Source organism: Anthonomus grandis, chromosome 3, assembly GCF_022605725.1.
Source record: "Anthonomus grandis grandis chromosome 3, icAntGran1.3, whole genome shotgun sequence".
Lineage (NCBI taxonomy): Eukaryota > Metazoa > Arthropoda > Insecta > Coleoptera > Curculionidae > Anthonomus > Anthonomus grandis.
Window position 1 is genome coordinate 3500430 of NC_065548.1, and position 17024 is coordinate 3517453.

At 32.8% G+C, this 17024-nt stretch overlaps 1 protein-coding gene and 1 long non-coding RNA gene across 2 annotated transcripts in view; both read right to left on the reverse strand.

The window, feature by feature from the left end:
* LOC126733898 (uncharacterized) overlaps nt 1-17024 on the reverse strand; it is a 134289-nt gene that overhangs the window by 105544 nt on the left and 11721 nt on the right. The gene's annotated exons all lie outside the window — the stretch shown is intronic.
* The window catches only part of LOC126733890 (actin-binding LIM protein 2-like), a 57720-nt gene that overhangs the window by 35541 nt on the left and 5155 nt on the right, over nt 1-17024 (reverse strand). The window contains 8 exon segments of the mRNA XM_050437337.1: nt 2918-3149; nt 4035-4277; nt 4339-4543; nt 8186-8254; nt 8471-8626; nt 8734-8823; nt 16507-16739; nt 16742-16979. Of these exon segments, the coding sequence (XP_050293294.1) occupies nt 2918-3149; nt 4035-4277; nt 4339-4543; nt 8186-8254; nt 8471-8626; nt 8734-8823; nt 16507-16739; nt 16742-16979 (1466 nt within the window).

A 17024-nucleotide genomic window follows, 5' to 3' on the forward strand; every position in this document is an offset into this window, starting at 1 on the left:
TACCTGCAAAAACGCAAAAAAATGGACTTTTTTCATAAAATCGCATTTTTCGGGTACTTGTACTATCGCTGGAACCCTGAAATTTTAGTATGTGTTGTAAAACAAAATTTCGGATCTTTTAGATGATGTCTGATCTTTTCACCATGTACAGGGACGTGGCAAATGAATTAAACGCGAAATTTCGAATTGCTCAGAACCTATTAATGTTGGAAGATTGTAATTTTACATAAATATTGGGGTTATTAAAGTATTTAATGCCTGAGAATATAAATGGTCCAGATGCTACTACGAAAAAGTTATTAAATAAAATGTGATTTTCGGGGTCGGACCTTCATGGGTAAAGTTCATTATTGCTCGCCCTGTATGGTTCCCAAAAATTTCGGTTATATGGCATATAAAAGGTAAAAGATGAAGTTATTTTTTGAAAAAAAAAATTTTCCCAAAATAAGTATCGTTTGGCGGAAAATCCCAAAAAACTGAAAATGCCAGAACTCGTAAAATAAATTTTTTACAAAAAAAAGCTCCAAGTATGTTAAATCTCTTATAAAATGAAGTCTTTTCGCCGAAACACTTTTTTTATAAAATTTTTTTTTAGCCTCTGGAGAAGTTTGAATTTTTTTTTTTAGTCACTTTTGTTCGCTTATAACAACTCACCCTGTATACCGATCGGGCTCAAAAAGTATACAGACACGTAAGCCCCAAGAACCCATATATCCTAAAAATTTCAATTTTTTTGACAGCGTTAAAATTGAGATCTCGTGCAAAAATGAATTTTGACCGGTTTTTTTACGAATTTTTGACTTTGAGACAGTACCACTCCGTTTGGTGGTACCGGAAAAAAAATTCGTTTACGGATCCATCATTCCCAATGTATTGAGAGACCCTATGCCAAATTTCATCGTTTCGCTAGCCATACAGCCAAAGATATGAATTTTTATTTCCAAAAAAACACGATTTTTCGGACCCGAGGTCGCGTGCATAATATAGTCGCAGACGCTCCTATATAACAAGTTAATAAATGAATTTCGCAGAACTGTGTTTATATCATTTACGTAAATTATAAATAATAAGGGCCCAAGAACACTGCCCTGTGGCACACCCAGTTTACTTGGAACCTTATTTGAAAATCTATCACCTACTTTAGTTCTCATACACCTGTTACTTAGAAAATCCTTAATCCATTTTAAAACAATACTCTTAACTCCATATAACTTTAATTTCTTAAAGAGGATATCCCGATCTATAGTCTCAAATGCCCGTTTTAAGTCAATAAAAACACTAAGCACAACATTTTCATCGTTTATTTCTTTTCTCCACTTCGCACAAATATACTGTAGGGCCGACTCGCATGAATGGTTATTTCTAAATCCGGATTGTCCAACATAGAGTAAGTTGTTTTCCTCAAAGTAGTACCTAAGTTGCTAACACACAATTGTTTCGATGATCTTATCTACAACAGGGAGTAAATTAATGGGTCGAAATTCTTCTGGGATGGTTGGTTTTGACACTTTAGGGATGGGAATCATAACACTTGTCTTCAGATCATCTGGGACTCTACCAGTTTCTAAAGAGGTATTTATTAGATAGAGTAAAGGATATCCCAACACACAAAACAAGTCTTTAATCAACTTAACACTGAAAAACTCATCACTGGTACTTTTGTTCTTAAGTTTAAATATAATAGATCTTAGTTTCTGGAGAGTGAGGTTTTTAAAGTTTGCTATTTCTGAGTCCTTCTGTTCACTAACTTTACAGTCCCATTGCCGTTTCTCTATATTTTCTGAAATTTCCTCGACACTATCTGCATAATATTGGTTAAAATTTTCTTCTACGCTGGTATTATATGGACCAAAATCAATATCTCCAAAATCTGTCGGCTGATTTTTGCTTCCTATCAAACTTTTTAGAGTACGCCACATTTTTTTACTATCACCCCTACACATATCTATGTTTTGTTCATAAAATGTTTTCTTCTCCTGTCGTATCAGTGAAGTCACATTATTGCGTAACCTTTGGTAAGTGTACCAATCAATTTCATTTTTGGTAAGACAAAATCGTTTGTATGCGTTGTTTCGTTCTGTTTGTGCTCGTTTTACAGTATCATTCACCCATGGATATTTTTTTAGTGTCCGTTTTTGTTTGGGACTTACTCTATCCACTGCAGCTCTTACGATCTCTATTAAATCAGAATATATCATATTTACATCAGTGGAGGAGTAGTTCCAGTCAGCACCCACTAGTTCCGTCCTAATTTTCGACATTATTTCATCATTAAGATTTCTATAACATATATCTCTAGGATTGTTACTAACTTCTTCAAATGGCATATTTACCCCTATAATCTCATGGTCGCTTATGGCGGGAAAATTCCTAGGTAATTCGGAGATATTATAGTCGTTTGTAATAATGTGGTCGATTAATGTCGCAGAAGTATTGGTGATTCTTGTTTCCTTCTTCACAATCTGACGAAAACCTGCTGCATCTATAACTGTTTTTAAGTTTTTTGCTCTATTGTCATTTTTTTGTAGGTCAATATTTAAATCACCTAACAACACAACTTTTTGTGTGTGGAGTGTCGATGGAATTAATCTAATATACGTAATATGGATTAATTTAACTTTGAGTATTGACTTATCATATTTTATTTAAAAAATACTTCATATTTTATTAAAGAGGACCAATAGTATTGTCTTGTGCCTGTCATAATAAGTGATAAATTTTTATGACATTATAAAGTATTTTTCTTCGGTGTGTCCTAAATTCGACGTTGATCATTGAGATCTCGAAAACCGTACAAGACAAGTAAATAAATTTAATTAGCATTAAATTGCCATAGATTTAGTGATCCAGACTTTATACTGTTACAATCAGTAAATAGTTTTCTATTAAAAAGAATATTTTTAAAAGTAAAACTTACCTAGACGCGTTCCTAGGATCCAAATTAGACGCCTTCCATTGCTTAAACTTCTCCCGTTCCTTCACGTTCTTCAAAAACACTTTTCCGATGCCGCTGCCCAGTTTGCTCAACTCCTCTTCCTCCTTTTTCAGCTTGATATCCTTAATTTCCTTCTCGGTTAGGCCGTCTAGCTCGTCCTCGTCGGAGTCCGCCGGTACACCTTTATAAGAATCCGACCATCTCTTCCTACGTTCTAAAACAAACATAATCGTCATTATCGTATCATTTGGTTTCCAAAATAAATCTTATGCAAAGGTTCCGACATGATATGCACACGAGCTACTAATGATCGTTCTAACACATTGTTACATGTTTTGGTATGTAGTGATATAACCTTAGTTAATGAAACCAAAATTCTTGATATGGATCATATTTCAGATCATAAGTATCATTTAAAATAAAATGTTTTAAAGGGAAACCTAGGCAAATGTATAAAAGTTTTCGCGATTAAAAAAATTTTAATTACACTGATTTTACATTGTCTTATTGATTTATTGTCAATTAATTTTGATTACATTTTCTCATGTTCCAATACTAATGCGATGGTCAGTTTTTTTAATGAAAATATGGATGAATTATTTAATATACATGCGCCCTTTCGAACGGTTATGATTACTAAACGACGAGCACCTTGGCTTACTGATAACTTTAAGTTTATGATGAGGCTTAGAAACAAGGCCCTGTCACGCTATAAAAAACTTAAAACTGAAGCTATTTTGAATGAATACAAGTCGCTACATAATCATGTTAATATTGCAGTTAGGACTGAAAAAAGGGCCTTTCCCAGACATACTTTTAAAAAAGATCAAAAAAATGTTTGGCGACCGAATAAAATGCGATATTTCTGCGAATCAATTTAGTGATTTCTTTATCAGTTCCCCAAACTTTAAAGGATAATACTTCATTTGTTAATGATAACTATATCAACAAAATATTTCATGACAATGATTTACTTAATTTTAGTCCTACATCAGCCGAAGAGGTGGAAAAAATTATTTATAGTTTAAAATCGGGTTCTGTTGGGTGCGATAGTATTTCTTTAAAAATGTTGATGCTTATTAATTGATGCCTAACCAACCTGGATCAGTATAGGGATAAGGCGGGGCCGGAAAATCATCTCTTTCGATCTTCGGAGGCTCTCCGGGCTGTGGAGGCTTCGCCCCCGGATAGTGGCTCAGTTCTATCGGCTCCTCGTTGTTCATGTGGGGAGATTTGGGTCGCGGGGTCTCGCTACGGATCGAATCGACCAAAACCTTCATTGCCGATCTGGAACCGGAACGTTTACCGCCGGCCCCAGTTGACGATCTTAACGAATTTTGTGCTGAAAACCGCAGATCGTAATTATTCAGAGGCTGCATCTGAAACAGTGAAATTAATCTTACAAGTAGGTCGGTGAAAGTGAGGAGAGAAATGGGGCGGCCTATCGTAAGGCTCGATCGGTTTCTTTAAATATCCTAAAGTGGGCTCGTCGGTGAGGTAACTGTACGTGTGTATCCGAGAGATGTCGTCGGCTATCGTGCCGGATTTGCTGTAGTCTCGCAGGATTAGTCCTGGTGATGGGGTTCTGTACGTGGTGTGGCTGTAATGCTGTGATAAAAATGTCATTAATAGTAGAAAACAAGTTGAACCTTTTAATCGTTAAAGTACATATAAAACTTCAACTGCCTGGGCGAAATAACTCCCCTTCCTCTTTTCAATACACAAAAAGGTTCCCTCAAAGGTAATCAAAATGATTTCAACGGCCTGGTAGTAATGGATAACTACGTACACTGAGTGAGAATTATTTTTCCAGGCAGTCCCGGTAAATTTACAATTCTGGTAAAAAAAAAACGATTCTTCCAGGCAGTTAGGGTCACTCTTCAAACTTTTTCAAATAAATAGAGGACTTCATAAAAAAAAATTCACATATTGACTGAAACTATCCCATTGGATCTTCCCAGGAAAATCTTCCAGGGAGTTAGAATACTCAGACTTTCTTTAACGACTCTATAAAATTTCACTCAATTTCCCTTGAATGGTAATTTTTTTATTTAAGTTTTTGTAGGTGGCGTCCTAGTATAGCCAAAACTAGAAAAATTGTTTCGGGTTTACTAGTCTGTAATTCGCATTTTATTGAACCAATTAATTTGACTGTGGTATTAAAGGAATACTGGGACTTTCCTTGGCGTCTCTATGAAATTTCATTCAAATCCCTTGAATAATAAATGTTTTATTCAAGTTATTGTAAGTGGCGTCCTCGTATAGCAAAACTATAAAAATTGTTTTGACTTCATTAGCCTGTAACTCGCGTTTTAATGAACTGAATTACTTGACGATTGTCTTAAATGAAAACTGCGACTCTCCTTAACGTCTCTATGAAATTTTATTCAAATCCCTTGAATAGAAAATTTGTTATTCAAGTTTTTGTAGGTGGCGTCCTCGTATAACAAAAATAAAAAAATTGTTTTGACTTCATTAGCCTATAACTCGCGTTTTAATGAACTGAATTACTTGACGATTGTCTTAAATGAAAACTACGACTCTCCTTAACGTCTCTATGAAATTTCATCCAAATCCCTTGAAAAGAAAATTTTTTATTCAAGTTTTTATAAGTGGCGTCCTCGTATAACAAAACTAGAAAAATTGTTTTGACTTCATTAGCCTATAACTCGCGTTTTATTTAAATGATATACTTGATGATTATCTTAAATGAAAACTGCGACTCATCTTAACGTCTCTATGAAATTTTATTCAAATCCCTTGAATAGAAAATTTTTTATTCAAGTTTTTATAAGTGGCGTCCTCATATAGCAAAACTAGAAAAATTGTTTTGACTTCATTAGCCTATAACTCGCGTTTTATTTAACTGATATACTTGACGATTATCTTAAATGAAAACTGCGACTCTCCTTAACGTCTCTATGAAATTTTATTCAAATCCCTTAAATAGAAAATTTTTTATTCAAGTTTTTATAAGTGGCGTCCTCGTATAGCAAAACTATAAAAACTGTTTTGACTTCATTAGCCTATAACTCTCGTTTTAATGAACTGAATTACTTGACGATTGTCTTAAATGAAAACTGCGACTCTCCTTAACGTCTCTATGAAATTTTATTCAAATCCCTTGAATAGAAAATTTTTTATTCAAGTTTTTGTAGGTGGCGTCCTCGTATAACAAAACTAGAAAAACTGTTTTGACTTCATTAGCCTATAACTCGCGTTTTAAAGAACTGAATTACTTGACGATTATCTTAAAAGAAAACTGCGACTTTCCTTAACGTCTCTATGAAATTTTATTCAAATCCCTTGAATAGAAAATTTTTTATTCAAGTTTTTGTAGGTGGCGTCCTCGTATAACAAAACTAGAAAAACTGTTTTGACTTCATTAGCCTATAACTCGCGTTTTAATGAACTGAATTACTTGACGATTATCTTAAATGAAAACTGCGACTCTCCTTAACGTCTCTATGAAATTTTATTCAAATCCCTTGAATAGTAAATTTTTTACTCAAATTTTTGTAGGTGAACATAAACTACCAAAATACTCAGTCCAGTCCCAGGAAAATGTTCCAGAAAGGTTTTTTTTTTAATTATTGGGAGAAGATTTGTACTTGGAAGTAAAAAAATTGAATTTACACTGCCAAGAAGTAAAATAATTGGGTAAATCGACTGACAAAAATACTCCGTGAGAAGTGCCTCTACCAAAAGAACATATAAAAATTCTTTCAGGCAGTTGAGGTCACTTTTCTAACTTCTTAAAGTAGATATCGTATCTCAACTGCCTGGATGAAATAACTGGACAAAATTCCATGTACAAAGAAAATATTAAAGTTAATTTCCGCACATAAACCCCAAAAACTACAATTTTTACTTTCGGGACACAAACAATTCCCTAGAAGGTATTTAACATGATTCAACTACCTGGATTTTTGTAAATGGCGTCTCGTTATTGCAAAACTAGAATACTCAGACTTTCCTTGACGTCTCTATGAAATTTTATTCAAATGCCTTGAATAGTAAATTTTTTATTTAAGTTTTTGTAGGTGGCGTCCTGGTATAGCCATAGTAAAACTAGAAAAAGTGTTTTGGATTCACTAGCCTATAACTCGCGTTTAAATGAACCAATTTACTTGATTGTCGTCTTAAAAGAATACTGGGACTTTCTTTAACGTCCTTACGAAATTTCATTTACATCCCTTCAATGATAATTTTTTTAATTCAGTTTTTATAGGCAGCGTCCCGGCATAACAAAATTAAAAACGTTGTTTTCTGTTCACATACCTATCACTCGCATTTGAATTAAATGGATAATTCCGGAAACTGACCGAGAATTATTTTTTCAGACAGTCCAGGTTGTTTCTCCAACCAATAAAGTTAATATAGAACCTTAACTGCCTGAACAGCAGAATTTAAAAAAACTTCATATAAAAACTAATAGAAATAAAAGAGTACAATATCCCATATGATTTACATTAACCGCCTAAGCACATAACATGAACTACCAAAATGCTGACAAAAATTTCAGGAAAATCTTCTTATTTATTTTTGGGAGAATAATTATGCCTGGGAGTAATAAAATATACTTTACAATGCCCGGAAGAAGTAAAATAATTCGGGAAACTAATCCAATAACTCTTCCAAGCAGTTAAGGTCACTTAACTACCAAAATCCGTATAAAGGGAACACATTAACAACGAATTTTCCCACATAAGCCCCAAAAACTACCCTTCTTACTTTCAGGACAAAAAAAAATCTCTGGAAGGTTTTTAGCATGATTCAACTGCCTGGAAGTAATTAATAATTACGTAAACTGATTGACAATGGAATTAATTTTTTTTTTAATGGAATCCTTTAAACCGAATAATTTTGAAAATGATGTGAATATTAAACAACTATTAATAACATACAAGAGCACAGGTCAATAAGTCTTTAGAAAAATAATATTTTTTAGGTAATTTTTTAACATAGTCCACTACAATGACAGACGTCCCACTGTCGACGTATGATTGATGTGGTTTCTCAATATAAGTGATTCATTTAACCCAAACCGTTATCAGCTGATTTTTTAAATTCAGTAAAGCCATTCCTCAATTTTAAACACTGATACTGCCCACGTACACCATATCCCGAAGAAAAAGCACTTTTTTCTGTCAAATTAACACAATTTTCTCACTTAAAAGCCTTATTGATCTGCCCCCATACTAATTAAAATATTATACCAATAATCAAAATGTAAAATACTGTACAAACCTTTCTGTGCATGCTTGTGGGACTATACAGTGATCCATTTAAGCTAGGAGTGCGGGATCTCATTGAAAACTGAAAATAATCCATGCAAAATAAAATAATAATAAAAATAAAATAAATGTTCATTTAATGCATCCTTTTAAGGTTAAAGGATACAATGTTATATAGTGCACGATTTTTGGCAAAGCCTAGCGCAAAACTAAATAAAAAAAAAATAAACTAAAAAAACTCCTAGAGCACAAGAAAATAAATGAAAGTTTCGAGCTAAAAAGCGTGTGTAATTCTTACTTGCAACTCGCTAGCGCCGCTAGTACTATGTCTATCGTAATCTTTTGTACTAACATCCGTATCGGTGACGTTTCCGTTTTCTTGCGGTCCATTGAGGATTCTTCCGTCTTCGGTCTGAGGACCGGGACCGCATCTCGGATGCCATACGGCACCGCCCTGGAATAATGCATTATTTATTTACTTATATCATTCCACAAAAAAAAAACAATAAAAAATATTAGTAAGATTTCTATTCACGAAAAAACTGAACAATTGTCTCTCACCTGCAAATACATTTCCTCGCCATCTCCGAAGGGATCTCCGCATTTCGAACATCGGGCGCAAGTGGGGTGGAAATGATGGTTATCACCGGCCTAAGAAATAAATATCTATTAGGATTAATAGATAGGGACTTTATTTGTACATTCACATTTCAGATTACAGATTGCAGATTGACAAATCAAAATTAAAAAAAAAGTGAACTATTCAACTAACCTTAACTCTAATACCTAATATAAGTATACAATAAAAAGAAAAAAGAAGATTGCTATTTATAAACTCTTGTTAAATACATATTTTTTGAAATTAACTGTAGACATAGCAAGTAAAACTACAGGAAAATCATTTAGATGTTCACAATAAGATATGAAAAGGTGATCGTTCGAACAGGGAAGTAAAATGCACTGGAATTGTTAGCTTACCCTTAAACCTTACTTTTATATGATGGATATCAGTTCGAAATCGAATCAATAAGACATTATGATATAAACACACCATATGTAAATATCTTCTCTCACTCATAGGCAACCACCCTGATTGGTTGAAATCCGGACTAATAGGTTTATATTTGCGAATGCATGAATTTTGTAACTTCTATATTCGACTCGATACAGCTGCCGTTATATAGGGTCCGTGAACAATATCACAGTAATTTAAATGTGATAATATTAAGAAGTCGCATAACAGAATTTTAAGTTTTCTCTTGAAAATATGCCGTTGTTGATAAAGTAATTTTAAATAGAAATATGCTTTTTTTAGGGACTGATTAACATGATCAATAAAGCGTTAAGTTCATGATCCATATAAAGGCCTTAAATTCTTCGTAACTGTTTGAATTTCCAAGATGTTATTTCCTAATTTTCCCAATTTACCAGAAAGCATAGCTAAAGATTTTGTAGGATTAATTATGAGGTTTTGATTTTTTGCTTCGTTAGAGAATTCATTTAACACTTTGACTGCCGGACGTATATCAGAACTTGGGTCAGGTGCGCCGGGAGTGCTTTATTAATTTTGTTTTCTAATAAGTAGATTTTAGATCCAAATATAGTAGCAAGAGACACTTTTTTTTGTATTTGACCTTGTTTAGAAGAATGTATAATATGTATACACGCGGCGCAGTATTATTTTTTATCAATCTGCGCCGTGTGTGTAAATACTATACACAACCGCTAAAATTTATACATATGCCTGTCCAGGTAAACCACCAATATGTGTTGAATGTTTTTTTGGAATTCATAAAGCCAAATTAAAGTAATAAAGAGGTTTTCCATATTTTTATCAATTATGCCATTTTTTCCACAATGTTTTAAATATTTTGTGTATTTTTCCATTAGTTTAGAAGTAATTTTTAGTTATCACCTATTTTTTTTTAATAAAACATTTTCCAATTTACTTTATGTTACATTTCCTAACCTAAAATGCGGTATTTTCTTACTAAAAAACAAAGAAAATCCAACTTAGACCCGCATTATTGGGCACTTTTTTGCAATGCAAAATTTAAAACAGCTATATTTTCAAAAAATAGAAAAATATTTTCACGCCAATCACATTGTATGTTAATCCTACGCCGGACAAATAGAGAACCCATAAGAAATACACGTAATGTGTGCGTAAATCGTATACACGTGGCCTGCAGTCGTCAATAGAACTATGTATATATTTTATACACATGGCGCCAGTGACACACACGCTGTGTATAATATATATACACATGGCAGTCAACGTGTTAAGTCAAAATTAAGTGCTGCCACGGCCTTATTACTTTCGCTTGGAAAGAAAGACAAATATATTTCGAGTATCGTGGGCGTATAGATAAAAAGGCTTCAGGGAGCTTAGATACATACACGTTTGGCGAGTTGAATCTTACGGATTGAGTTTTAATGTATTAGACCTAATAGATAGAGAGTAGACAGAGAACGACTGCATCGGTAACCTCCCACCGATAGCGACGCCGATTCTCCGTACCGCTCGCAATGTGAATTTAATTTCGGCTTGCTCGCAGTGATGTTTAGCAAGCGCTTGGAAATGGGTAGGTTAGCCTCGAATCAAGTATTGGAATTTTACGCGCACACGAAAGATATAAATTTATGTTGTTTTTTAACGTGCTCATAATCGCAAGTCAAAAAAACAACTTTAATATGCTCAAATCTTAAAAACCTTTGGTGAAAACTAAATACAATATTCTAAAATAAATTGAAAAATAACTCTTAAACAAAATAATAATTCTAATTAAATGGATTATTTAATAAGGTGTTCGAATACACCTCCTTGTTGGGCTTCGCAGTATCCCAACCTGTCGTAAAATTCTCTACGTACATTGGCTAACATTTCAGGTGTAATGGACCTAGAAATATTAATAATTCTAAGTCGCAATTCGTCCAAATTAACAACTCTTTCATGTCGGTGTTGGTAAAGAATTTCCGTCAAATAGCCCCATAAGAAGTAGTCGCAAGGTGTCAGATCTGGAAATCGTGGAGGCCATGGTATGGTACCTCTTGTGGAAATAAGCCGTTCAGGAAAAGTGTTTGTTAAATAGTCCTGCACTTATCTAGCGTTGTGAGCGTCTTGTTGAAACCAAATTTCCTCAAAATTAACATCCAAGTTTCGTACAGCGGGTATAATATTTTGTTGCAATAAAAGTAAATATCTCTCAGAGTTTAAGGTACCATCAATAAAAAAGGCCCTACAATGTGATAAATACTAAGGCTAAAATACCAGCCCAAACATTTACCTTTTGCGGGTATTGAGTTCGTAATGGTACACTCAAATGTAGATTTTCCCGAGACCAATATCTCACTACCGAAGAATTATGTCGACCTAGAAGAGAAATCAATTTTTTCTCTTAAGGTTTCACAAAACTCCAAGGGTTTTATTTGATCTTCTGGAAAAATTTCTTGAGTGTTTTTAATTTTATAGGCTTTGTACTTATTTCTTTTCAAAATATCACGCACTGTACGACTTGAAATATCAAGTTCTTCAGAAATTTGGGAGCTAGAACAAGCTTCACTTACTTCCACAAAAGCACACACCTTGACCTCCTTTTCAATCCTAGCGTCAGGTGTTCGACGAGGTTCCTGATCGCCACTAGAACATTTTGCACACCGATTTACACATCCCGACTTATGCCAGATATTATAAATTGTTTTAGCAGTAGGGACTTGCTGATCAGGATATGCAAATATAAAACGGCCGACAACTTCTTCTGCACTATCCGCATGACAATACCATTTAATGATATTAATCTTTTGATCAACAATGAAAACCATTTTTATTTTATTACTGTATCCGTCTTCGTAGCAAAGGTTGAAATAAATTGTAAACATGATCGGCTAACACGTACATAGGTATGAGAGGAATTGCAACCGAACTTTAACCACCGGACTGATAAGCGCAACGACGACGCGATAGCCGCCGAGGGTGGAGCCAAATTTGTTCTCGCTCTACTCCATCTCTTTCTTACACATTACGCAAAAATCATATTCGAAATTTTTCAACCGCCGAACGTGTATAAGTTAAATAAGAGTGGGCCCCTGCGGCATACCGCTCGTAACAGATTAAAAACTAGATAAATTTTAATTGTAGGAAACTGCCTGACTTCTATCTTCAAGATATTCAGATAGCATTATTTGTTAGACCAATATAACGTAAAATACCTAATAAAACTTTATGACTTAGGGTGTCAAACGCCTTGCAAAAGAACTAGTAAAGTAATTTTTCCCTTATCCCACTGATCTAAAATATCATCTGTGATACTCAAGACAGCCGTACTGCAACTATGACCTTTTTTAAACCTAGACTGAGTCAAAGGAATTACTTTTTTTTAGGGAAAGATATTCACTTAATTGATTGTATAGTACCCTTTCTAAAATCTTAGAAAGCGTAGGTAAAATACTAATAGGACGCAATTGCATGATACTTTCAATAGAACTACTTCTTGGTAATGGTATAACAAGTGCTTTCTTCTATATGTTCGGAAATATACCTTCTATAATAATAAAGTAATAACTTCTATAATATATAAGAGTATTAGTAACTGGTTCAAAACCTATAGAATGTCATTAAATGTTAAAAAATGTTCTTTAGTATCATATACAAGAAAAATCAATCTAGTCGAGTATAACTATCATAATATTAGCGGCATTAAATTAAACCGTTCCACTGAAACCAGAGACTTGGGTGTTGTTTTTAATTCGAATTTTAAGTTTAATAATCATTTCATGTACATTATACAAAAGGCTCTTAAATCTTTGGGTTTTATAACTAGAAACAGCAAGAATTTTGAAATACCAACTATAATAAAATTATATCATGCCTTGGTGAGACCGCACCTGGAATATGCGTCACATATCTGGATGCCTATGACAATAACACATATTGATCAAATTGAAAAGGTTCAAAAAAGATTTGCCAGGTATCTCTATGTTAGAAAGCACAATGAATATCCTTATATGATCTCATATACGAGTATGTTTAAGACTTTTATGATGGAATCTCTTTTGGATAGGAGAAAACAACAAGAGGTGTATATATTTGTTCTTTATTATAAATAACATTAAATATTGTAACTGTGATCTTCGTCCTCATTATAATAAATGTACCAAAAGTCAATTTAAGGAATCGGAATCCACACAATTTATTTTGTGTTATTTCTGATAGTGTGTCTCCAATGAATAATGTGATGGCAATTACGAACCAGTTCCTTAATCAAGTTCATGTGGATTTATTTAATATGTCTTCTTCAGATCTAAGGCTGACCCTTAAAAATAGATATAGGTATAATATAGATTTATAGATACAGTGGTATCCTGCTATATATTTTTTTTTATTACAAACCATGTTATATTTTTATTTATTTTGTTTTTCGTTGTATCTTGTAGTATTTTAAGGTTTTAATTTAATTGTTGTTGCTGCCTTTACATGTAATTACTGTCTGCTCAGTGTTTGTAAAGAGAATCATAAATAAATAATGGCGTAGTTAATAAAATGTGTTAATAACATGTAGGGTAGGATAAATGGAATGCATAATTTCAGAGACGGAATATTTAGTATAGACGGAATATAAGTACTTGAATATCATTTATTGGATGAAAAATTAATCTTGGTAGATAATTATTTTGGTAATAATCTTGAGGACAGTAGAGAAAACTGGGAAAATTAGTTTTTAGATAAATAATAAGTTTACAAAATTATGTCATGTACCATTTGAATGTACTGTAAAGGGTCATCAGTGATATTTTGAAGCTATTTCATTACTTTAACAAAACAATACTGATTTAGGCTCTAACCTATATATAAAAATATTATTTACTCGATAAATGCTGCTTTTAACTGTTTCCTCATACACTTTAGACAGATGTTTTTTTCCAGACTTTATAGTTTAATTAAGACACAATAATTTAATATTTTTTTAAGATATATAGTTTTTATAAAATAATTATTAAAATATGTATTATATTTGGGTAATTGGTCACTATAAACAACTAAGTTTATGCTTATTATTTTGTATTATGCAAGTTGATAACTGAGTTGAATGAGGGAAAATATCAAAATAGACATAATGGAATCAAATATTAACCTAACTTATTTTATAAAATTTCGATAAGTATAAACTTTTATTTAAAAAAAACATGTACGCAACTTCTGTAAAGAACTGCGAGTGACTGTTAGTTTTTTCTCTATTTGTGGTACCCCTGAATTATTTAATTCTTTCAATTTGTGTTAAAAAAAGTATTACTATAATGCTAAAAGCGGGACACTTAAATTTTAGATCTTTGATTAATTCTTTTGATGCTGCAAAACACATATTTTGCCTTGTATGTATCACAGTTTTGCAATTACTGAAACATGGCTCTCTAATAACACTACTAGCAGTTTAATAAACAATCGATGCTAGATACCATCTACTTAGACAAGATAGGCTTACATGAGGAGGTGGAGTTGCTGTTAATATAAAAAAATATATCTGGTTTTTATAAGCAAGAGTCCTTTATTGTTATAAATAATAGGCTTTTTTTTGTGGCTTTTTACAGATTCTAATGAAATACTAGGCTTGGGTGATGTCAATATTAATTTTTTAAATGTTCACTGTTCAAATGCCTTAAAACCATTTTGGAAGCTTTTTATCTCAGCCAGAATATTTCTGAGCCAACTAGATTAACTATAAATAGTAAAAGTATCATTGATCTGATTTGTTATAATAGTGATCTGGAAATTCATATTATCAATAAAAAAGACGATACGCCTAATATGACAATAGTTTATACAAGCTTAAAGAAAATTAACTTAGTTAATTTTCAATTGGATTTGGATGCTATACTTTGGTACTATGGACGATAAAGTAAATTTTATTACCCCTTATTTAACATCATTAATAAAAAAGCATGCTTCTCTTAAAACAAAAAATTAAATATTAGTAATAAACCATATTGCCCCTGCTTTACCGACAATCTTAAATTATTAAAGTTTTGAGTTCACTAGCATATAACTCGCGTTTTAATGAACTGATGTACTTGACGATTGTTTTAAATGAAAACTGCGACTTTCCTTAACGTCTTTATGAAATTTCATAAAAATCCCTTAAATGGAAAATTTTGTATTAAAGTTTTTGTAGGTGGTGTCCTGGTACACCCAAAACTAGAAAAATTGTTTTGAGTTCACTAGACTATAACTCGCGTTTTAATAGATCAATTGACTTGATTGTGGTTTTAAAGGAATACCAAGACTTTCCTTAACATCCCTATGAAATTTCATTCAAATCCCTTGAATAGAAAATTTTTTACTCAAGTTTTTGTAGATGGCGTCCTGGTATAGCCAAAACTAGAAAAAGTGTGTTCAGTTCACTAGCCTATAACTCGCGTTTTAGTGAACCGATGTTATCTGTAAATCTTAAATAAGAATCCAAGACTAGGCCTTAGCACTTACAGGACTTTAAATTTTTTTTACATATGAAAACCTGATTACAATTGCCAAAAATTCAATCAGATGATTTAATGGGATTATCTTTAAGGAAATAATCATTGGAGGTATTTGAAAAAATCCAAATCCAAAATATCCAAAGGTTGTTTTAGCACCTTACAGGATGATTCTAAAAAGTAAATTATTTCTGCAATATCTTTGATGATATTTGAGCAGCGTTTTTTTTAAATAGAATTGCAGTTTATGTATAAATCATGGAAATTATTTCCATTAAAGATTTGTCAATTTTTTGTCAGCAAGTAATAAAGTTGAGTGTAATATCAATAGATATAGTACATACATAACTTACTTAGGTTTCCACACTTCTGACCAAGAAATATTAATTTAGTTTCATCTGTCTAATCAAAATAATACATCAAGTAACTTTATCAAAATGCTTCAAGATTTATTAAAATAAAAAATGAATAAATTAATCCACCACTCTCAAGTTGATGATAATTTCTCCATGTACAATCTGCTAAAACCGTATTTAAATGAATGATTGCATAATAAACTACATCATTCTCCTATAACACAAAATACAAACATAACCGATGTATTCACATTAACCTTTGTATGTAAATAAATTGACCCCACAAATTACATAACGTTAAAAATGCGGTAGCACCTCATTAAATACGGTACGTTAAATCTAAAACAATTAAAGTAGTGCTCTCGAGTTAAATTTACACGGTGACATCATCCACCTTCCAAAGTAGGTTCAAACAGTAAATTGCGTTATTTATAGATGGTTACTCAGAATTATGTAAATTTTATAAGCAATTATTAGAAAATATCCCTTTTTTAAATTAATTTTACATTACCTGCAAAACTTTACCGCTAATATAGCGATTACAGTAGGCACACTTGACTCCGAACTGCTCCTGGTAATCCCTTTCGCAATAAGGTACTCCATCTTTCCCCATATACTCGCCATGTAGTACCGTGTCGCAGCGGTGACATTTGAAGCACCATATATGCCAGCTTTTATCCAGAGCCACCAGTACTTGACCTTCTTTCAGGTCTTCCCTGCAGCCAGCACACTCTATCGAAGAAATTGGACGTGAATAAGGTGTTTATTATTAACGCCCCAAATAAGTGAGTTACCGTTTGTTGATGGACTGGAGGTGGTAGGAGTGCTTTTAGGGGTGGAATTTCGTACAGGGATCTGCACACATTTCTGGCAAAGCACCTCTTTACCAGTGTAGGTAACTTTTTCACCGGAAGGGAAAGGCTGCCTGCACCTGGCACAGGTAAAACACTTTTGGTGGTAGGTCTTTCCTAACGCGGTAACAACCTAATAAAAGCATATATTAATAACTTTGACTCCATATTAATACTC